We start from the raw sequence: 23,593 nt of genomic DNA, 5'->3' as shown, positions 1-23,593 counted from the left end.
GTCACTTGGGCAATGATGGTGGTGTAAATTCCTAATATTGTCCCTGCGTTAATTACTGGCACTAATGTGAAACTAGTATACCAGATCTGTGCACGTAAGTCAAGTCTAATGTGGCATTAACCCTATAAATCTGAGCAGAACATGGTGTCTGTGTTGATGTGCAAGGCAAGTATCACGTCATTGGGAATACTACAATGCCTTACAAAAATGAATTCCCTGCATTTTTCACAAACTTTTTAACTTTAATTGATACATGGCCTCATAGAACCCATTCATACAATAAAAACACAAAACGCTTTAATTGTGGATAAAAATGGCCGTGTAGTTTATTTAGGGTTACATAAATTAATTAATCACCAATAAATAAACTCCATAAATTATAAAACCAAAGTACCAAACTTTTCCAATAAACCAATCCACCCAGACATGGGTGATTTTCCCACAATTAAACTACACGACAGTAAATTTACAAGAATTCAGGGGAGGGAGGGTGGGGTCTTCTTTATCTTCTTCCGCTGACAGAATGACCAGATACCACAAAACAGGTGTTTATATATTCAAAAAAAGAGCGGCAAAGCTGCTAACAGCCAATAGAAAACCGTTACAATAGCTGCCAAACATACCAGAAAAAACTGGATAAAACCAGTGTCACACTTTCAGAGATGACTGACCTGACCTTTATTTGACCTTTCTTCTGACAGAAAGTCATATTAAATGACAGGGTCCATGAGGCCATGAGACCCCCGCTATATTTCTTTCAGGTTTACGCGGGGGGGCTAACATGGCCTCATAGAACCCATTCATACAATAAAAACACAAAACGCTTTAATTGTGGATAAAAATGGCCGTGTAGTTTATTTAGGGTTACATAAATTAATTAATCACCAATAAATAAACTCCATAAATTATAAAACCAAAGTACCAAACTTTTCCAATAAACCAATCCACCCAGACATGGGTGATTTTCCCACAAGGCCATGACTCAGCGAGACATGGCCCCCCCCAAACCACACAGCCATTTTTCAATGATAGTTTGTAAGTCCAAATTAAAAATATCAAGGCCAATATCAGATAAATGAACCAAATCAGGCCTATAAAGGCCCAGTAAAAAACCCTCCAAATCCAAATGCCGGAATGAAAACCCTGAAATTAAAAGAAAAAATTTTTCCATGGATTTATTGACCCTTCTCCGGATTTTATCTAAAAAAGAAAATTAATTGTTGTGCCACAAAAGTCTGGGAATAATCTTGAAAAAACAAAGTTTGAATCAGGCAGAATTTGTTTAAGATAAATAAAATCGGATCGCATGGCCGATAATAAGTCAAGAGTCCTGATTTTTCCAAGATCATTCCCAGCTACATGAAATATAATTAAATCAGGGGAAGGAAATTTAATTAGCCATTTCTTCACTTCAGCAACCAGGCAATGCCATTTCAAGCCGCGAACTCCATGCCACCAGACCTAAATATCAGAAGGATTAAAGGATAAATATTTAGTATAAGATCGTTGGCTGGCCCTCTTCCTGGCCCAGAAGATAAAAGAATGTCCGACTATCCAAATGACTAGCGGACCTGAAAGAAAAACAATAATTAATAGTCATAAAGATCATGTCGTACATATAATTTGAACCTTTTGGAGTTCCATCTTCCCAATTCCTTTATCCCTGAATCAGAAAGCCCGGCCCTAGAGGCCTCCGTAGCTGCTCCGATTCTAAACGAATGAGATGTGATTTTAAGGTGTTTTTTACCCAAAAAGCTTAAACATTTCTTTAGGACAAAATTAAATTGAAAGACCGTAACCGGAGAAAAATCACTATGAATGAATAATGGGCCCTGTCCCATAGGTCTGACCTTAATCCAATTTGCCATGTTATCAACAGGGCAAATGATTGAGACATGGATTGCTTTAATGTTCAACCTAGATCCCCTGCCTAATTGATCTGTCTTTAATTTTATTATAAATAAAATTAAAAAACGACTCATGAATCTGGACATCCAAAATCATGAGTCCCGAAGGCTCCGATTTCTTAACAGAAACCACCTCACCAACGCGAAGTGCTCCAAAAAAGGACAGAGAAAAAATAGAGCTAAATAATAAGGCTTCCTCAAAACTTACATAAACGTGGATGAGACAGGAGCACAATTCTTTCAATAAAGACAGGGAAATAGGTGGTCTCGAGTCAGGTATAAAATTGGTTTTCCTAAAGCCTTTTAAAAACTGCTTTACTGGAAAAAGATTAGTTAAAGCAATACTGCCAGAAAGTTTAAAGGAAAAATGAAACTCCTGCTAGGCATTTCGCTATTGCCGAGTAAGACAAACCGTTTTCTACTATCGATTCAGCAAACTTTAGTGCTGCTACCGGATTAGAAACTGTTGGGTCAAAATAATGTAGGTTGCAAAAATTGTTCCATTTCAGCCATGCAGCCGAATAGTCAGCCCATGATCTATTAGATAACGATTTTTTGATAAAATACTGTATCAGAGTGCAACCATGTCCCAAATTGAAAGGGGTAAGAGGGTCCTTCCAAATCCACGTTGGGAACCTGCAGGAAAAAATTCGACCACTGACGATTTTGTAAAGAGTCAGTTATGAAAAGAAATTTGCTCTTTCCCAACTTTGCTTTCAGGCATTGTAAGACCAATTGTCTCAAAATTCTGTCAGCAAAAGTATTTTTAGAAGATAACGTGTTGATAGAAAAAAAAATAAAAAATAAAAAAAAATAAAACTACTGCCTGGTTAGTGGAAAGGAGTAAAATCCTGGAATTCTGCATTAGTGATCCCCAAATAAATATTCCTGCAAAAATAGAAAATAAAAGTTCCAACACATTACGTTTGAAGATAGTTTCTTAGACACCCAACTTATTGGCCACTGGATGGACATCCAATGAGAGTCAAATAAAATACTGAAGCCACACTGGCTATCCGCTGTGAAAAGAAAGGGAAAAGAATCGCCAGAGTCAAAAGATCTGCCATTATGCTCTGACAAAAAGGAGAGCCAAATTCTAGCATCTTCCTTTAGGTCAGAATGGATACTAACATGCGAATGAGGTGAAGATACACCTTTAGTGGCATCCTATAAACTTCTGCCAAAAGCCCGACCTATAGGAATGACGCGAACCGCAAAATTCAATAGACCTAACAATGATTGAATTTCCTTAAGAGTGACCTTGCTCTTGGCTAAAAAATTTGATAACGCAATGCGCAGTTTAAAAATTTTCTCATCAGGAAGTCAGATTCCATTTTTTGATAATCAAGAGTGATTCCCAGAAACTCGAGGGATCTAGGCAGACTAACTGTTTTTTTTTTTTTTTTTCGAGCAATAGGAACACCAAAGTGCTCACACATTTGGATAAATTTATTGAGGGTATCTTCGCATATTGAGGAACCATAAGGACCGATAAACAAAAAATCGTCTAAATAATGGAGGATACCTGCATCCTTACAATTAGTTTGTAAAACCCAACGAAGAAATTAAGAAAAACTTTCAAAATACGAACATGACAAAGAAAAGCCCATTGGCAGGCACTTATCAAAAAAAAAAAAAAAAAGCAGTCATCAAAATAAAAATCTAAAAGAATTAAATCCACACGGGTGAACAGGAAGGAGTCTAAAAGCAGACTTAATATCTGACTTGGACATTAAAGCATTAAAACCAAATTTCTTGAGGATAAGTGGTGAATTAGCCGGAAAGAGCCCTCATCTATTTTTTTTTTTTTTTTTTTTTTGGCATAATACCCAATGGTGATATATGGAAATTAACAAACAGCGGGGTTAAAAAAGGGCCTGAAACTCTGCTTAATTGAATTTCATTAATAATTTTATCCCTAGCTACCTCAGGGTGAGCCTTTAAAGAGGGTAAATTAGGAACAACAAAACAACCCGCCCCTTTAAATTGTGGGATAAATAATCATTCAGAAAAACCATTAAAAAGCAGCTCACTGGTCTCCTGGTTGGGATATTTGCTTAGCCATACTGACATGTTTGCCAGAATCACTGGCATCTGTGCTTTTTGAATTGGGCTCCTTACGTGAGGACTGTTGAGCTGCTTGTTACTTAAAACATTTAGACATAGGGTGTGAGTTACCACAGAACGAGCACTCATGGCGGAATCTACAGTTGTTCCACTTACAAAAGGAATCGTTGAAAGCGAAACAAACACCGCATTTACTTGAACTAGAAGGGGTGAACGGATAATTTGTGCCTGAAAGCTTCATCATAATTCCAGCTTCCAGGATTATGTCCAAGTGCTGAAATATCTTGCTGCAGAAATGGGGAGATTTTTCACCCAAAACTGCAGCAAAAACAGAAAAAGCTTGCACCCAGTTATTGAAAGATTTAAAGATGGATAAAATGATTATTCCAAATAAGCTCTTTAACAGAAGGGCTTAAATGGAATCCTAAGGGAGACAGCTCACATGTCAGAGCTTCTTTAAAAGAGTTAACAGGGGCGGTGTTAGCTGATGAAATGTCAGAGATTGCAGCACTGTGTACAGCTGATGTGACAGCAAGGGGGGGGGGGGGAATAGCTTCTTTTAAAGTTTCAGCTAACACTTTCTTTATGATGTCTTTTTAATGTGAGTGTGGGACAGACAAAGAAACATTGAAAGTCTCACCCCTTGATGAATGCTGGTCGTTTCTCTGCTCCATACAGCAGCTGGAGCTCGAGCCCTCCATGTTGGGCAAGCTCATATGGGAAGCTGCTGTAAGCGGCGTTTCTTCATCCTCTTCTGAGTGTGATGACAGGGGATCCTCCCGATCCGGTGGTCTGGACCGCAGCAGCAGAAGCCACCGCTGTTGTAGAATCCAATGACACCGCAGCGCTTTTACGGCTGCTGTGTGTTGAAGACATCCCGGCCGCTTCAGATGAGGCGGTCGGCGCTCTATCATGACGCTCGTGGTGGAAGTCTCGCGCTGGGCTGCGAGAATTCTGAGGAGGGCGGCGCCGCAACTTCCTTCTTCCTTCTTGGACACTGCGGCTGGAAGCAGGCGGCGACGCCGAAGGAGAGTATGGGGTCCTTTGCCTCCTGCGCCTCCCTGAAGCAGTGGGTGTCGGCAGGACCAGAGAGGCTTGACACGGCGACCGAAGGGTATCTTCTGGAGGATGAGGGACAGCATCGGCGGGCGCTAAGATAGGTTTCATAGCCAGGCACTGCCTCAGCCAGTCCGCTCCATCCTCGCCGTCGGCTCTAGTCAGGAGCTGTTGCAGGAGATTCTCCATCCTGGGGTATGTGTCTTCTTTATCTTCTTCCGCTGACAGAATGACCAGATACCACAAAACAGGTGTTTATATATTCAAAAAAAGAGCGGCAAAGCTGCTAACAGCCAATAGAAAACCGTTACAATAGCTGCCAAACATACCAGAAAAAACTGGATAAAACCAGTGTCACACTTTCAGAGATGACTGACCTGACCTTTATTTGACCTTTCTTCTGACAGAAAGTCATATTAAATGACAGGGTCCATGAGGCCATGAGACCCCCGCTATATTTCTTTCAGGTTTACGCGGGGGGGCTAACATTCTTTGAGCATACTTTTTTGAAATATTTTTGCTGTTGTATGCATTAGTTTTTAATAGATCTGATTAATACACTCTTACTTTCTTCTATTGTGTGTTAGCTTCCTGTGGGATCAGATTTGCTTTTCCAAACCATCAGGGTTACATGATGAAATCAGTAGAGAAGCAAGAACAACAGGCCAATTAATATGATCACATATGGCAGAGAACCAAGTGGGACAGCACAAATGAGTGATGGCGGCCGGAGAAGCTGACACTGTAGCACGTTTTGGGAATACAATCACTAGACAAGCTTACAATTCCAGCCAGGCTTGCTTCCATTATAATTTTTTATTTTTTTATAAAGTACTTTTCAGTTGTCTCCATTTTTAGGATTTTAAGAATGGATCAACCTAAGGCAGAGGTTTAACAAGATTCACACTTATATGAAAAGCATTCTCTCATATTTGGCATTATGCTCGAATACTATGTTCGAGTCCTCGCGCCGGCAGCTGTTCAACAGCCGCAACACAAGCAAGGATTGACTGTCGAACATCCGTGAGATGTAGCCTCACCTCCATAGTTAGGTGCTGGACGGAGAAGTATGAGATGGAAGTCGGTGGCCAAGCGTGATGATGGTACGTTTAGAAGTATGACTGCTGAATGTAAACTACGGCAAACAAATACACTACTAAACACTATGCCATGGCCATTACTAACCACCTGGATATAATATAGGACTTTTATGGCCAAGAAACAAGTGCAGCATTTCAAATAAAATGCTGGGTTAAGACACTGCTGTACCTAAAATAGCCAAGCTCATGCAAGGGCTTCAATTAAAGAGTTTTCGTGAAGGTCGCAATCATTAACTGTGATTCATCAACTCTGCTTTGTTCACTCACGGCTTGGCTACATGGTTATTTGGGAGGAAAACCACAGAACTGCTTTCATGAGGTCTGTGGCGTCTATGTATTCATATTGGGTCGACTGTTTCTCATACACTAAAAATAAATGGAGCCACATCAGTGGTTTGAGCTTAGTAAATTGCCGTTTCCTAATTCTGGATTTGGTTAACAAATGTTAGCGGTAGTACCCTACTTCGTGCAATCTTTCACATTACTCAGTTTACTGATCTTGAAGGGGTTGCCACCATTTAATGAGGACCTGTCACCAGCTCATAAGAGGCGTTTGTTCCTCTTATTTTATTCCCGCTATCTCCTGGGTATTAAGGTCCTTTATAGCTCTGTTTTTTTATAGAGCCACCATGCTGTTTTTTAGCAGTGGACCTCACAGGGATAATCACAGGGATTATCTGGAGGCATGTCTTTAGGCTCCCCTGCATTATTATTCTGTGATCTCTGCTCCCCTGTAAAGAACCTGAGGGTACGTTCCCACGATCAGCGTCAAACCCGCAGCAGCCAGATGTTACAGCGCCGTGGATGGGCTTTCTAGAAATCCCGTGTCCACTATGCAACTATGTTATCCTGCGGCAGAAACTGAGATGTGGTGCGTCTTTCAGGACCGCAACATGTCAATTTCTCTTTCCCAGCAGAAATGACATTAATAAAATGTATTGAATGTGGTAAATCCGCACGGTTCAGTGATCACATGTGGATTCACCTGCGTTCAATAGAAGTCAGCGTTTTTGACGCAGTGAACATACCCTGCATTTGAAGCGCTGCTCGTTCAGATCGTGGGAACGTACCCTAATAATTAGGACCCAGCTATACCCATTTTACTGTCTGGAGAAGTCTGGACACAATTGGTTTTCTTGAAATGTTGTTGTTTTTTTGCTTGTCCAAAAGCCATATTTTCAACATGGAAACAATGTTCTGAGACTAAACTATGCACGAAAACATAGTAAATGGGGTGTAGTAAAAAGGCAGCGGGTCCTCGGAACTGATGAGTTAAACTTTTAAAGATTTGGCTCTAATAGACACCATCAAGATCTTTCTGCATTGTGGCAGAGCCTTAGTAGTAATATGACAACAAAGTTGAGAAGACTTGTCTACCAGCACTGACTTTTTCAGCTGCCAGAGGGGGAAGGAGATTACTTCTGCCCTCCAGCAGAACATATCAGCAGTCTTGAAGGGAATCTGTTGGGTTTTTGCTTTTTAATCTGAGAGCACTATAATGTATAGACATGGACCCTGACATGGACATGGATTTTAGAGACATGTCATTTAGTGGACTGCTTGTTGTAGTTTCAATAAAATCACTATTTTTGAGAGATTATCACTAAAGGACTAGTTGTCTCGTGCCATGTAGTCCTGCACTGTGTAACCCCGCCCCCACCACTGATTAGCAGCTTTCTGACTATGGCAGCTTTCTATCTATTGTACAATCAGTGGTGTGGGTGGGGTTATACAGAGCTCAACATTAGAGAACTGCTAGATCTGCAGCAGAGAACATTTCACCAAGCAGCTCAGTGAGTGACACATCGCTGGAATCTGGGTTTTTGCATTAAAATGGTTTGAGAGAACACATTTAAAGGAAATCTGTCTTCAGAAAATAACCTATTGTTTTCATGTTACATATTTCACAAATTCTGAAAGGGCTGTTTCCACCCGAGCCATCAGGCCCTTGTAGGAAGTTGTTACATCCGATTAGCTGTAGGTGACTTTCATGTGTCCTCTCCATAAAGGAACACCTGGTGCATGCACTTGGTGACTTCATCTACATGTCGTGCCAGTGTATCTTGCCAGTGAGGTCTACAACCCAGTGATTTTGTTTTTTTGATTCCTATAAATGCTGAGTCAGACCCTCCGTATGCCGAGTGTACGAAAATGACCGTCTGATTCTTACCGGTATTTCTTGTTTATTCTGTCCTGTATCAACTGGCAGTAAGAACTCTATGAAACGAGCATTAGATCTTAGTCATCATAAGAACTGCAAACCCCTTTTGATATAGCACATTTACCTACGACCTCTACATACACTTGTTCTACTCCCTCTATTGTTGCCTTCCAGATATTTGGAGAGTTATTGGTTACGTTCAGCAGCCGCTGCCCAGGCATTCACAGCTATGGTTGGTAACACTTACTCTGTAAAATTGGTTGGTCGGCTAGTCAACCATTTACAAGAAGCTGAAATGTCCAATATGCCATTGAAACTAACGCTGCCAAATGTGTACTTTTCTCTCACCTAGCCAAATCAGTGCTCATACTTTGCACTGACGAGGGGCAGTGCCCCCGAAACACCACGTCTACAATTTGAGATTCTGATTTGGCTTTTATCCTCAGTCAGATTTCAAGGCCTGTTAAAGGGTAGGTATAGAGTTCAGGTCCTCTTCTTCTCCAAAGAGGCAGTTTGCTTGCCTAAATGTCATCCAGACAAGCGTTCCCACTTCTACTAGTAGGGTTCCAGGTGCATATCCTGTTTCGAGATTTCTTACTTTAGGACTGTGTACAATTTCAGCATATCTATTAAAGGGTGTGCACCCTTTAATGTGTGCAATGCTAGTTGATAAATCTGCGTCCTTTTGATAGTTTACACTGTGTGTGTTTACGATGTTCACTTTCATTAAATCATAAGCCAAGAATTGATTTTTCTAACTAACATTGTAGGTATCCTAGCGAATGTGTGCAGGTTACTCCTAAAACCTGCAGCAGAATATATATTGGGTGTATATCCTCCGAGGCTGTAGTGTCAGTGGAATATCCCCAGCAGCCCTTTGTGTGCGTCTTGGTCTCTCTCCAGTGTTTCTCACACATAGCCTTGGGAGAAATTAATATGCATGTCATGCTATATGACGTTAGAGGATCTGTCCTTGAGCATACACGCTGTATGTCGGGGCATTCTTTTTGTTAATCCTTCTTGGCTAACAAGCCTAGGAACAGAGCGCTTCCATGATCACGTCGCGTTTAACTCTTCAGGTGTAGACACCAGTCTACGTGGCGGAAAATGTTTTATTCAGGGAAATTCTTCTTCAAATAACCAATAAAGTCCATGGGATGCAAATGGTTGTGTGTAATGATAGCGGAAGATTTGGCTTGCTGTCAGGGTTTTTATTTCCCATTTCTGACTTTTTCGTCTCCTGTACAAATGATCTGTTAATACGTTGTGAAGTGGTTACTCCGTGAAAAGTGCAGCTTTCATAAAGACTCAACCCGTTCATAGAAGGATTTTATGTTGAGAAAGTGTTCAGCCGGGCATTTAATGAGAAGCAGAGCGCACCACTGTGAGAACAAGAATGTTCCTGTAATTATGGAGCAGCTCGCTGGGATTGGGCGAAAATGACAGTCTACATGGCTTATCATGGTGTAAGGTATGGGTTCCTGCTGAAAAAATGTGAGACATTTTACATAATGGGATTTAGTCCCCACCATGGTCTGTCATGTCCCCAAACGCTGTAAGCCTCCAGATATGGGGTTAATCTGATGGTTAAAGTGGGTTGTCCATTATTCGTCAACCCCTTCTCAATCCCTATGTTCCCCACAGTAAAAGTAACACCTATACTCCGCTCCAGTGCGGGCGCCGTTCCACTCCGCGGCGGCTCCCCCTAAAATCCCGAGAAATCCCTAAAATCAATATGTCCCAAAACACCCTATGCCCATGTGAAAAAACACACACAAAAAAAAAAAAAAAATAGTAAAAATGAAAAAACAAAATAACAATATAGCATTTTTATTTTTCTTCTTTTTATTATTATTATTATTATTATTATTATTATTATTAGGGGCTATAGTGAATGTCAAGCCACCACAAGAATATCCCTTTGTAATGACGTCCTCCCACCCACTGCGCTGAGACATCAGACGCCAAGGGATAATGATGGCGGAGGGAGTGTTAGCTGATGTTCCCTCCTACATCATTACTTTCAACTGCATCAGTGTGCAGGGTGCCAGTACAGTTGAAAGTACGATGCCGGGCAGGGAGGCGGTCAGTGCCTGTGCAGTGGGCCAAAAATATTCACCTACCGGCCAGGTTTGGCCCACAGGCCAGAGTTTGACATACATGCTCTAGATGTCATTTGCATATGGAGGAGAGGAGACTGAGGCCTGCACAGCCTCAGCGATTGCAATACACAACAATGTCAAGCGAGCCCAGGCAAAGCCAGTTCCGACATCACAGGAATGGTGCTGGCACCAAAGGTGAGTATAAGTTTAAGGGCGTAGTCAGACGGCTGTATTACGTATGATAGCATAGTATTGCATCGCATCACAAACCTCTCCTGACCTGAGCATGAAAGCTGCATAGAAATACATATTGTCATGCTCAGGTCAGGAGAGTGGATGGCCAGTCTTAGGATTGCGATGCGATCCTCGTGTGAGTCATACTATGCCCTTAATATTTTATTAGGGTGAAACCTAGAGATTGAGAAGGAGTTGTTCGAGTAGTGGACAACCTCTTTAATAGGGTTACAGAATTGTTTGGCCGCTTTACTGACGTCCAGCTACCAGGAGGAATATAACTTAATTCCTTCTGGGTGCCGCCAGCTTTCAGTCATAGAGGTGTGCGGTGGCTGTGAGTACGCCCTGGCACTTGGATTGACAACTTGCTCTGTAGTGCGTGTGTGCAGAGCAAGCTGTTAGTGCTGGGGAGTGCTTCCAACCACCGCTCAGGTTGTGAGCTATGACTATAGCTGCTCTGAACACACCGCTAAAGCTAGTGACTACTCAGAGCAATAAAGTTACATTTATACCAGTAGTAAGGTGGCCGGGCAGCACTATAATGCTAATAACCCGCAGGTTAATAACATTTGGGTACATGACCAGTTCCCTTTTTAAAGAGGTTTTGTGCTTTTGTTTTAGCAAATACTTGTATTCCCCATAAATGAAAACAATCGTGGCCAATCTTGTCTACTGTATGCCATCCCTGTTATTGCCCTTGGAAATGTGTGAATGAGTTGCCAGCTGGGCATTGTCAGTAGGATGTGACAGTCTGACACTGTCAGGAATGTTCCATGTTAGACACTTGGACAATATGACGATTGCAGCAAAACGTTGCTTGTTGTTCACCTTTACACATGTGGCTACAATACAAAAGCAAACTGCTGCAATGGAAAACCAAACAAACAAGCACGAGGATTGATTCAGCAGCTCCATGGGGATGCTAAGATTTTTGCAAGCATGTCATATTGTTATATTAAATTTGCATTACTGCTGTATTTGCTATACGTTAGGTTACGGTAGGTTTGAGGTTTTTAATGCACCTTTTGATCAGTCTGTGTGAGCCCACTTCCCGGACGAGATCCTAGCGCTCAGGTGTACAGGAGACCGTATACCTGTACAATAGAAGACGTGGTTCTCGTGTGAGTCTAGGAAATGAGCTCAATATACGTAAGAATCAGCCATGTAGTCGCCTACATTATTCCCAGACTCACTGCCCACTTGTAATGTTTTGACGCCCGCTCAAGTAATTGCTGATTTTTAAATGGTAAGAAAACCTGTCTCGTTGATCCACGAGGTTTTGAACTTCCACAAAAGTGGTGACCAAATGATTGCATAGTTGTAAAACAAGTGCCCATGATACTCGCCCTCCCAGGGTCCAGCGTCACCCATCCACAGATGGTTCAATCTCTGCGCTTTGGTTGCAACTTTCATATCAGGTCTACAACACACATTGTTGCATGTTCTCTTGCATGGTTTTGGTGATTATGATATGGAGTGTATTTATTGATGGTAAAATAGTAGTTAATAATGGGGAATGGCATCTTAAACCTTTTGGAGGAGGTTGTAATTATCCTACACATAGGTTGGACATAAATAAGAATGTCATATCTTAGAAATTTCCCTATTCTGGTATCTGGCTCATTTTCTTGGCGTTATGGAGTTTTAATGTAGATAAGATATTCAAAGCATCTATACAATGGATACGATTTAGTTTGGTACTCTTTCTGAATGATGGAATAATACTAATCACTTTGGTTCTGTAATATACATTGTAATGGCTTGGATTGGAGATTAACTGTATCCACTTTTGCCCATCTGCACACTTAGGGTTCAATTCCACTAAGTGAATATGACATGGAAAATCTGGGCAGAAAATGTACCTATTACAGTTGCACGCCACTGTGTATGAGATTTTAAGGAATCTTGAGCACAAACAAATCATCAGGGGGCAGTGATAGGGAGTGTGAATGACAGCAATGCCGCCCCCTGATGGCAGTTCATTTCAGGGCAATGATAGAAGCTCTGGGGTGACACTGCTATCACTCACACTGCTTCTATCACCGCGCCCTCATGATTCATTCCTAGCAAAAAGGTGGCAGACAAAAAATACTATGGTAGCTGTGAGTGAAGGTGCAGGCATCAAGGACAGAACCTGTAGTCTCTTCTCCATTTTGGGGTTAAGTAAAAAAAAAAAAAATAGTTTTAATTGTTTTTGTCTTATGCGTGTTGAATTAGATTTTTATTAGTAGTGTTTGTGATCCTTTTAGTTAATCCCAGGAGCTGTTTTATTGGAAATAAATATTACTTGATTTCAGGGAGTTAAATATATACATTACTTGAATTTGTTTTAGTTTAGTTTTTCTTTCAATTTTATTTTATGTGTCAAATCAACTTTGCATTTGTGACATTACCCAGTTTATCTTTTCTATCCGCTGCTTTACTTGCACACATGTAGAATGCCACAAGGGGATTGTCTGTGGGAAGACAGTAATTGCTTTAGCAGACTTACTTTATAGAGCAGGGGAGTACACTGCCTTATTCTGGGTGCATGGCATTGTTACTGTTCACTGCCAAATATAATCCTAAAATGTCACGCAAGCTGCGGAAATACATGAGGAAAACGTCCCTGCGTTGTTTACATCTGCACTCAACATACCCATACTTTGTAATGCTCTTGGGATCAGTATGGAAAGAATAAGAAAAGTGTTTGGTTTTTGTTGTTTTCCTCTGTGTGTAGACTTCTGCTCTACCTATAACTCGCATAGGTATTGACCTCTTTGTATTGCAAAGACTTAGTTATGCAGATGTATTCGTAAAAGGAGCCTGTCACCTAATTTGGTACCCCTAAACTTATCAAAACCAAAGAAATGAGCCGGAGCATAAACTGTTACATGTGCAATGTGCAAGAGCTCGTTCACACTGGGGGCATTTCACAGACAAAATAAAAATTAGCATATACCCTGTAGTAAATAAGTAAATATGGCTTGCACATTTTTTATTAGTGTTAACCAAGCACCCTATGTTATTTACATGTACTATGACTATTTACTATTACTTTTTGCTAATTTTGTTTTTTCTTCTACCAGAACGAAGTCATTTAAATGGTATTCTTCACATGCCAATGGATTGCTAAAGTTCTCCTCCAGTTATGCTACACAATGTTTCCTGTGATATTGCGGTCTATGCTGGCTTCCAGTGAAGTGGGAGATGCCGAATCCCCAAACTGTCATGCTTCGGAGGCAGTAATCACGTCCATTATTGGCTGATTGATGGTCCCAACCGTTTCTGACATCGCACGGTTTTCCATGCTAATCTTGTGCAGGTGCCATGGCTGCAGGCTCCCACGGCATGCACAGTGCCGCTGGGTGGGAAGACGTCAATCACCTCTGCCTGCAGAGCCTTGCATAGGTGTGCATTGCAGCTATCCACTTCACAGAACATGCTCTAGGAGCCGGCATGCATCGTGGAGAAAACCGTGTGATGTCAGGCACTGACTATTGCGGGATCCAGCCTCACCTACATAACTCGGAAGCAGATAATTGACATAGGCGGCACAAACAGATTACAAACGTTTTGTAGCATACATGCAGGACCTTGGTCGTTAGTGTGTAGGTCATATGATTTAAATCTTTGTTCCTGAACTCCAACCCTAAAGGCTCCCCAATGGGCCATGATCTGAGGGTACCCTATCTGTTGGGGGGCCGTGAGGACTGGAGAAACACTCATTTAAATGACTTCTACCGAGCTAGGAATGTTTTAGGCCGAATGAGGTTATAGGTTTCCTTCCAATACAGTAGAATCTACACTCAACCAGTAATGCACTGAAAAATAGTCTTCTAAGAGGTTGGTCTTCTCAAATAAGGTGGCCAGTATACATAATATATGTTGGAACTGTAAATCTGGTATGGCTTGTCAGTGTACATATGGCTGGTGCACATCAGTATACTGCAAAAAAAAAAAAAAATTGAATAATGTAATGTCCTATGTTATTCCAAATGTGGAGTCCAGTACACCTATTTGTTAAACATATATGAGGTTGAAATCTAAGTGACTGACACTGTATGGCATCAGACATGTGTTCTGCAGATCTGTAATGAACTAGTCACGACTTTTACCTTAAAGAAGCACTCCTCCCATCAAAGCTTGTATTCTCTTACTATATTGCAAGCGACATTATATAGCACCGTGCACTTACAATTGCTTATTTTGCCTTTCTACCCAGTTGCTTTTCCATTAGGTCAGTGACCTCATGTGATTAAAAACAGACTAGCTGAATCCTTCTAAGCTCTATGTAGAACCAGAAGGGCTGTGAGTCATGAGTCACTGCAAACATCCCTAGCAGGGCGAGGGGCGCAGCAGCTTGGTCAGGAGTTGGAGTGGGCTGATTTCTGCAGGAACAAGCTACTTCCTGTTTGTACAATAAAGAAAAGAGGACAATTAGCTGGGTAGAAGGGCAAAATGAGCAATTGCTAGAACTGTTAAAGACACTGCGTTTTATTACCCAACACAAATATGCTGCTTAAAAAAAAAATAATCACAGATTATTCTTGGGAACCTAGCCTAGCTGTGACATATGTCACCCACAGGTTATGACATCATTTCCTTGTATATATAGTCATGATGTGCCATCAGACGGATACTATTGTAGCAAAACTAAAAACATAGGCCAGAATGGCTGTTGGTATGTTTAATATATAGGTAGGTGAACGTTCACCTTGTGGCCACGAACTGACAAACAACCTAGAATGTAAGTAATCAGTAGTGATATTTGTAAAAAAAAAAAAAAAAAAAAACATAAAAAACCATAGGGTACTTAGTTCACACTTGTTGGATCAAAGAAGCGTAAAAGCCATCCTACCGTGCAAATTGTCTCTTCAGAGAGGAAGAGGACTAGAGCTCTAGTGCCACCTATTGGAAGGAGCAATCCTAACAGTCAGTCGACCCTTTAACGAGCCTTGTCACATGACTTCGGATAAAAGCCTTGCGTACCGGTGAGTTTTTTTACGCAATCGTCTGCATTTGACGCCTCAAAATATGTAACATTTTGCGTTCGCCGGACACCGCGAAACGAAGCATGCGAACGCATGCAAAAACATGTCCCTGCTTACACAATGTTAAAGATGTACGCATGTCGCATGCGGATCTATGCGGATCATACGCTGCGCACAGAAACTCTGTGAACCTGGCCTTAGACACCTGCCTGTGGAAAGCTGTACAGACAGGATGCACAAGCCAAAGGGGAGTGGTCCCTCCCCCAATTGTACCAAGTACAACCAACCAAGGCAAAACCAAAGACATGAGCCAGCACACTTGTTAGTGTAAGTGCAATGTGCACATTGACACGGTGGCCATTAACGGACATAGCCTAGAATAAAACCACTATTGTAGTCTATGGGTGACCTCCATCACAACCACGGTTTAACATATCCATCAGGAGGTTTTACTATCATGTACTTTTAAAAAGACTAAAAAAAATGCTGTGAACAGGGCTAAAACAGGCAATGATACACTGTGATGAATTGTTACGTTGTGCTTCAAATCCCACCAAGGACATCTGCAAGGAGTTTGTATGTTCTCCCCGTGTTTGTGTGGGTTTCCTCCCACACTCCAAAGACCTAGTGACATGGAATTTAGATTGTGAGCCCCAATGGTGAGGTCTGTAAAAAGTGGTGAAATTATTGACGCTTTATAAACCAGCAAAATAAAAAAAAATATATATGGCTTTATGCCATAAAAGTCTGAAGTGGAAGACTAGTCCAGTTCACGGTCATCCAGGCACACGTTAATTTATGGTGATGACTACTTTAATTGGTATTGGGGGCATTTATGTTAGAATTGGGTTGCCCTGGATTTACTGAAACTTTAACTTGTGTTAAATACTTTAAAGCTGGATAACAAAATGACTTGTAATTTAATAATACCTGGCATGGGGATATTGACTGTTCAAGACAAATCCTCTTGGAAGCATCTCCTCGCACTATAGCTTTCTAACCACAAAGTGGCAAAGCCGGAGTAGTTTCATCATTCAATATCAGTTGGGTATCATTTTATTGTAACTGATCTAAAGATTAATATACTGCTGTATCATCTCATCGCTTACCAGGTAATGGCTGCCAGTCCTGAATGTTGCCGCTGCTTACAATTTCTGATTAATCTTATGAAAAAAAAAAAAAGCTTCCTTTATGTAATATCATGCTGTGTATTGTATACTATAATTGGACTTTTCACTACTGGATAGAGAAACTTTTTAAAGAGCATTTTTTTGTTTTCTAATTCATAAGCTGTGACCACCCTTAATTTAACCTCTCAGCTGCCATCTACTCCTCTGCCTTCAGAAATATTAATAATTTAGTTTCATTCTTATGTTGTCCTTGGTTTATCTGTGTGAGGTTTGGAAAGCAGAAATGTCATCTCAACTGATTTCGGTGTTTACAGATTTGTGTAATAAAAACAGAGAAATACATAGAACGGTAAAAAGTTTTCTTTTTTTGTTTTTTTTTTAGTGCACTTATGTAATAAGCTGAAGTTTTTAATGCTTCAAGCACAAGTCATACTGTCCTCCGGTAATGCTAATGCTGTTGGTCAAGCACCTAAAGACTGTTTAATAAAACATTTAATAGCTATGAAATGCTAAAGATCCCACTGATACAAGCTGCAATTGCACCTAATCACCTTGTCCAATAAAAATCTCCCACACACTGAATGGAAGCCTAGAACATGACACCCAACGTATATAATATAAACAATTCAAATTTTATTAATAAATTTCACAAATGTTCACATATTAAAAAATGGGGTAAAGGGGAAAAAAAACAACCCAACGAAGAATACAGACAAAGACATAAAAATGACTAAAAATGCACAGGAGGTGGGTCAAAATACGAAAGTGTGAACATTCACAATATGGTAAGGTCCAACAACAGGTAGGTAAAAATGAGTAAAAAGAAAAGTATATATAAGACTTAGTAAGACCTGTGATGGTACAGTCCGATGACACTCAGAAGTGAGTGAGCCATCCTAGATAATTACAATATCATAATCACAAGATTACTTTTTTGCTGAATTTTACTTACCTGTTGTTGGACCTTAACATATTGTAAATGTTCACGCTTTCAAATTTTGACCCACCTCCTGTGCATTTTTATTCCGTTTTAGACCTTTGTCTGTATTTTTTGTTGGGTTTTCCTTAACCCCATTTTTTATTGTGATCATTTGTGAAATAATTTAATAATAAAATTTGAATTGTTTATATTTTATATGTTGTGTGTCATGTTATAGGTTTTCATTCTATTGAGGCTACACAATGAACTTAATATTGGCTGTTTTGTGTCTGTATTGATCTCCCAGACACTGTGAAGAAGCACATAGGAGAGCAGAGGGAGGGACCTGCAGGCCTGAGAAGAAGCAGTGTGCTGTTGGAAAATTACAGTTTTAGCAGATAAGAGTAATACCACCCATTAAGCTCTGAAGTTGGATGGGCAGAAAATGAAAAAAGATACAATTGTACAAAAAAGAATGTATGGTAGGTTTATGCTGTATGTTAAGTCATTCACATACTGTGATTTCTATAAAAAAAAAAATTCCATTGTGGAAATAGTCCTATACATTTTTGATTAGAGACATTAAAAAAATCATTCTAACAAGCAGTTTATATATTATCATCACAAAAAATAGGTTTGCTTTATGACCTTCCAAAATTCCGTACAGAGACGAACCTAAACACCAGTATTATGGATACACCAGGGAGACCAGACTGAATCATAAAATACAAATATCTTTATTAGCTAATAGTAGCAATACAGAAAAATACTTTAATAACTCAAACTGTTGTGTGAGTCAGGACAGTGTGTATAATACAAGTAAACCCATAAACACATTTCATATAAGTGCCACCAATGGGCATGTGTAAGGCAATGATTCCCCTTATAAGAAAATGTGGACAATTCCCTGAACTATTCTAAAAAGTGAAAAAATAACAGATGTAAATCATTCAGCGGCGGCAAGAAAAACCGCCACTAAACCGATCACTAAAAAATACACGGAGGACGCACGAACAATCTTGAGTAACGAGTATATTCGCTCATCACTAGCAGTCACCCTTTCGCTATACTGTGAGCAGCAGCTCGTCACTTTGATCGCTCAATCTGCATGGTAAGGGTGCAGAGCAGGCTGTTAAAATGCCAGGGAATGATTACAGCTCCCCTCATTGTATGGTGACAGTAACCAACCCATGCTCACCCCTATGATGGAAATAGAGCAGCTACAGGGAGGATATCAGTTTATTCCTGTAGCCGCACTTCCAGGAAGGCAGCCAGGCATTATTTTAATGCTATTTACCTGCAGATGACCCTATATCTGCAATTAAGTAGTAGTGTTTCTGGACATAGCACCATTTATTGTTTAAAGTGAGCCTGTCAGCAGGATTGTGCACAGTAACCTACAGACAGTGTCAGGTTGGCGCCATCATACTGATTAAAATGTTACCTTGGTTGATTAAATCAGTCTTGTGGTTGTTGGTTAATCTGCATCTGTAGTTTTCAGTTAATGAGATTCTCGTGCCCCAGGGCGGCCTGTGGGGGGAGGGGAGGTCTTCTTATGGTGCTCTGCTTACAAATTCATTTGTATGGCTTATGATAGGTCACTGATCCCTCAGTGACCTGCCCCCTATTTTATATACTGCGTATGATATAGTTTGGAAGAAAAAAAGTCATCAAAATGGTGGCGGCGCCTGCTCTGTAGCATGATGCAATGAATAATATGCATTTATGATTTTGTCTTATAGTATTATGGGGAGAAAAAACTAACATTCATCAAAATGGCGCCTGTGCAGTAGTATCTATCGTGTTCCAATAGATGCTACTGCACAAGCACCGCTGCAGGCACCATTTTGCTGGAGAAAAAAGAAATTTAATGGTGGTGGTGCCTGCGCAGTAGCATCTGTCGCTGACAGATGCTACAGCGCAAATGCCGCCGCCAGCTCCATTTTGGTGGGGCCAATTTTTTTTTTTTCTATCAAAGTTGCACTGCTGCCATTTTGATGAATGTTAATTTTTTATTTCCCCACACAATATGATATGCAGTATGTAAAATACTGAGGGATCAGTGACCTGTCAGAAGCCATCAGTATGAAAACCTAAGCAGAGCACCACATGAAGCCCCCCAACCGCCGCCCCCGGAGCACGAGCATATCATTAACTCAAAACTGAAAATAAAGATTACACAACAACCACAAGACTGATTTCATCAACCCAAAGGTATCATTGTAATCAGTATAACGTCGCCAACCTGACACTGTAGTTTTACTGAGCACAATCCTGCTGACAGGTTCCCTTTAAAGAGAACCTGCCTTGTCTGAGCAGCCTTCTTTTTTTATGCAAGTCTAGGGGTACTGTTTTATATTGTGTATTCTTCCCTTGTGAGCATCTTTTGGCCTGGATATAGCAGGCAGTGATTGCCTTTTAGCGGCACCTGTACACATCCCATTAGAACGTCCGTTCACGGCCCCCTCGGTCTGTCAGGAAAAGACTGAGTGCTATCTTCTATTCACTTCCTAAGCTTGATTTGGAACAATGCAGTAAAAATCCATTTTAAATGCATGTCCAAATTGTTTATATGCTGAAAGGGCCAATGTGCACGATAACCGCTAAGTGTCATACCGCTGAACAGGTGAAAATGCAGATTTCCATTTACCGTGTGTTAGGGGGTCCTTTTGTCTTCACTAGGGATGTGTTGTGTCCACACGTTTTTTCCAGTAGATTTAAAAAAAAAAAAAAAACTTAAAGGGTATATGACAGTGGCAACCAGTAGCTGCATACATCTGGTGTTTTTTCTGGATATTCGCTTGCTGGGAACCTGGGACCCATACTGCATGACCTAGTGAGAGGAGGCTTATTTGGAATTTTCGTATACTGCTTGTTCAGTTCCTTTTACTATTGGCGATGATGGATAGGTTCATGTTATCAGCTTTTTTTTCCCTTCTACAATATTAATAATCATCCTAAGGCATAGACTTTCCTTTTGGTTCCATTTGTGCCATCATGGATTTAGTATACCATCAGGTATTAATTGGCTCTTCTTACAGAGTGACTATAAAGCATTAGGGAGCTGTGACTCAGAATAGCCGAGGCCGTCAGCAGCACAATGGACCTGCCTGGGCTGAATTGTACTTAGTTCATTCCCAGATTCCAGCATACTCAGTCTGCCCTTTAATTATGGGACGGTTTCTAGCTTTTATGGTCTCTTAATATCCCTTCTGGACGCCACCCACGGTACGGCCTGAAACACTTTCCTAATCAATCTGCACTCACACTCCATCTGTATTGTATTGTATCCTTTGTACAGTATGTGGGACATATGAACTAGACCTAAATCCTGAACAACAAACTGTGTTCCCTCCTCTTAGTTATAGGACGTGTAGGACGCCGTGTGCCGTAACACCATGACTGCACCCTGCCCCGCTCACCATGCTGCTTCTGCTTTTGTCTTGCAGTGGGATCTGGTTTGTGACTCGTCCTGGAAAGTTCATATAGCCAAGTTCTCTCTGGTTGTGGGCTTGATTTTTGGATACTTGATTACAGGATGTATTGCTGACTGGTAAGCGTTAACTTTATGAAAGATCTAACATTGTTTTACATAAATCTCTAAAAAGATAATTTAAAGTGTTTTGCCCTTTATGAACAATTTAATTTTGCACGCATTGTTGCCACCTAGTGCTACTCCACCCTTGTCTTACAGTCCAACAATATCTGCAATAATTTGCCTCAAGATACAGACTCAAAGCCTGGAGCTGGACTTAAAGGGAATCTGTCAGCAGGTTTTGCTACCACATCTTAGAGCAGCAAAATGTAGGCAAATAGAAGATTAATCCAACCATGGGTCACACTGATTACTGGGTGCAGCCGTTCTCGCACAGAGTTTTTACAGTGCCTTGCGAAAGTATTCGGCCCCTGGAAATTTTCAACCTTTTCCCACATATCATGCTTCAAACATAAAGATACCAAATGTAAATTTTTGATGAAGAATCAACAATAAGTGGAACACAATTGTGAAGTTGAACAAATTTTATTGGTTTTAAATTTTTGTGGAAATTCAAAAACTGAAAAGTGGGGCGTGCAATACTATTCGTCCCCTTTACTTTCAGTGCAGCAAACTCACTCCAGATGTTCATTGTGGATCTCTGAATGATCCAATGTTGCCCTTAATGCCTAATGATGATAAATATAATCCACCTGTGTGTAATCAAGTTTCTGTATAAATGCACCTGCTCTGTGATAGTCTCAGGGTTCTGTTTGAAGCACAGAGAGCATCATGAAGATCAAGGAACACAACAGGCAGGTCCATGATACTGTTGTGGAGAAGTTTAAAGCCGATTTGGATACAAAATGATTTCCAAAACTTTAAACATCCCAAGGATCACTGTGCAATCGATCATATTGAAATGGAAGGAGTATCATACCACTGCAAATCTACCAAGACCCAGCCGTCCCTCGAAACTTTCATCTCAACAAGGAGAAGACTGATCAGAGATGCAGCCAAGAGGCCCATGATCACTCTGGATGAACTGCAGAGATCTACAGCTGAGGGTGGGACAGTCTGTCCATAGGACAACAATCAGTCGTACACTGCACAAATCTGGCCTTTATGGAAGAGTGGCAAGAAGAAAGCCATTTCTCAAAGATATCCATAAAAAGTGTTGTTTAAAGTTTGCAACAAGCCACCTGGGAGACACACCAAACATGTGGAAGAAGGTGCTCTGGTCAGATGAAACCAAAATCGAACTTTTTGGCAACAATGCCAAACGATATGTTTGGCGTAAAGGCAACACAGCTCATCACCCTGAACACACCATCCCCACTGTCAGACATGGTGGTGGCAGCATCATGGTTTGGGCCTGCTTTTCTTCAGCAGGGACAGAGAAGATGGTTAAAATTGATGGGAAGATGGATGGAGCCAAATACAGGACAATTCCTTAAGAAAACCTGTTGGAGTCTGCAAAAGACCTGAGACTGGGACAGAGATTTGTCTTCCAACAAGACAATGATCCCAAACATAAAGCAAAATCTACAATGGAATGGTTCACAAATAAACGTATACAGGTGTTAGGGCTTGTTCACACGATGCGGTTTTCGCTGCGGATCCGCAGCGGATTTGCAGCTGCGGATCCGCATCCTTTTTCCATGCAGGGTACAGTACAATGTTACCCTATGGAAAAAGAAAACCGCTGTTCCCACGTTCCTTTTTTCCGCTAGAAAATCCGCGCTGATTTTCTGCGGAAAAAAAGAAGTACCATGTCAATTCTTTCTGCGGATTCCGCTGCGGGTTTCCACCTGCACCAATAGGAAAATGCAGCTGGAAACCCGCAGTAGAAAAAGGACTGAAAACCGCAGTGAAAACCACAGCAGGTTTTGCACTGCGGTTTTCCCAAATCAGGACCTGAAAATTCCGCAGCGAAAAAAGGATCGTGTGAACATAGCCTTAGAATGGCCAAGTCCATACCTCAATCCAATCGAGAATCTGTGGAAAGAGCTGAAAACTGCTGTTCACAAACGATCTCCATCAAACCTCACTGAGTTCAAGCTGTTTGCCAAAGAAGAATGGGCAAGAATTTCAGTCTCTCGATGTGCAAAACTGATAGAGACATACCCCAAGCGACTTGCAGCTGTAATCGCAGCAAAAGGTGGCGCAACAAAGTATTAACCTTTTCTGACCTCGGACGGGATAGTACGTCCGAGGTCAGATCCCCTGCTTTGATGTGGGCTCCGGCGGTGAGCCCGCATCAAAGCCGGGACATGTCAGCTGTTTTGAACAGCTGACATGTGCCCGCAATAGCGGCGGGTGAAATCGCGATTCACCCGCCACTATTAACTAGTTAAATGCCGCTGTCAAACACTGACAGCGGCATTTAACCGGCGCTTCCGGCCGGGCGGCCGGAAATGAGCGCATCGCTGACCCCCGTCACATGATCGGGGGTCAGCGATGCTTCTG

The 23,593-nt window shown here is 41.2% G+C and overlaps 1 protein-coding gene across 1 annotated transcript in view; it reads left to right on the top strand.

Moving 5' to 3' along the window:
• The window catches only part of SLC22A23 (solute carrier family 22 member 23), a 130,193-nt gene that overhangs the window by 17,491 nt on the left and 89,109 nt on the right, over positions 1-23,593 (top strand). The window contains exon 2 of the mRNA XM_077269799.1: positions 21,099-21,202. Within this exon, the coding sequence (XP_077125914.1) occupies positions 21,099-21,202 (104 nt within the window). The remainder of the gene's footprint in view (positions 1-21,098; positions 21,203-23,593) is intronic.

This window comes from Ranitomeya variabilis, chromosome 6 (assembly GCF_051348905.1).
Source record: "Ranitomeya variabilis isolate aRanVar5 chromosome 6, aRanVar5.hap1, whole genome shotgun sequence".
Classification (NCBI taxonomy): domain Eukaryota; kingdom Metazoa; phylum Chordata; class Amphibia; order Anura; family Dendrobatidae; genus Ranitomeya; species Ranitomeya variabilis.
This window is presented reverse-complemented; position numbering and strand designations above follow the sequence as displayed.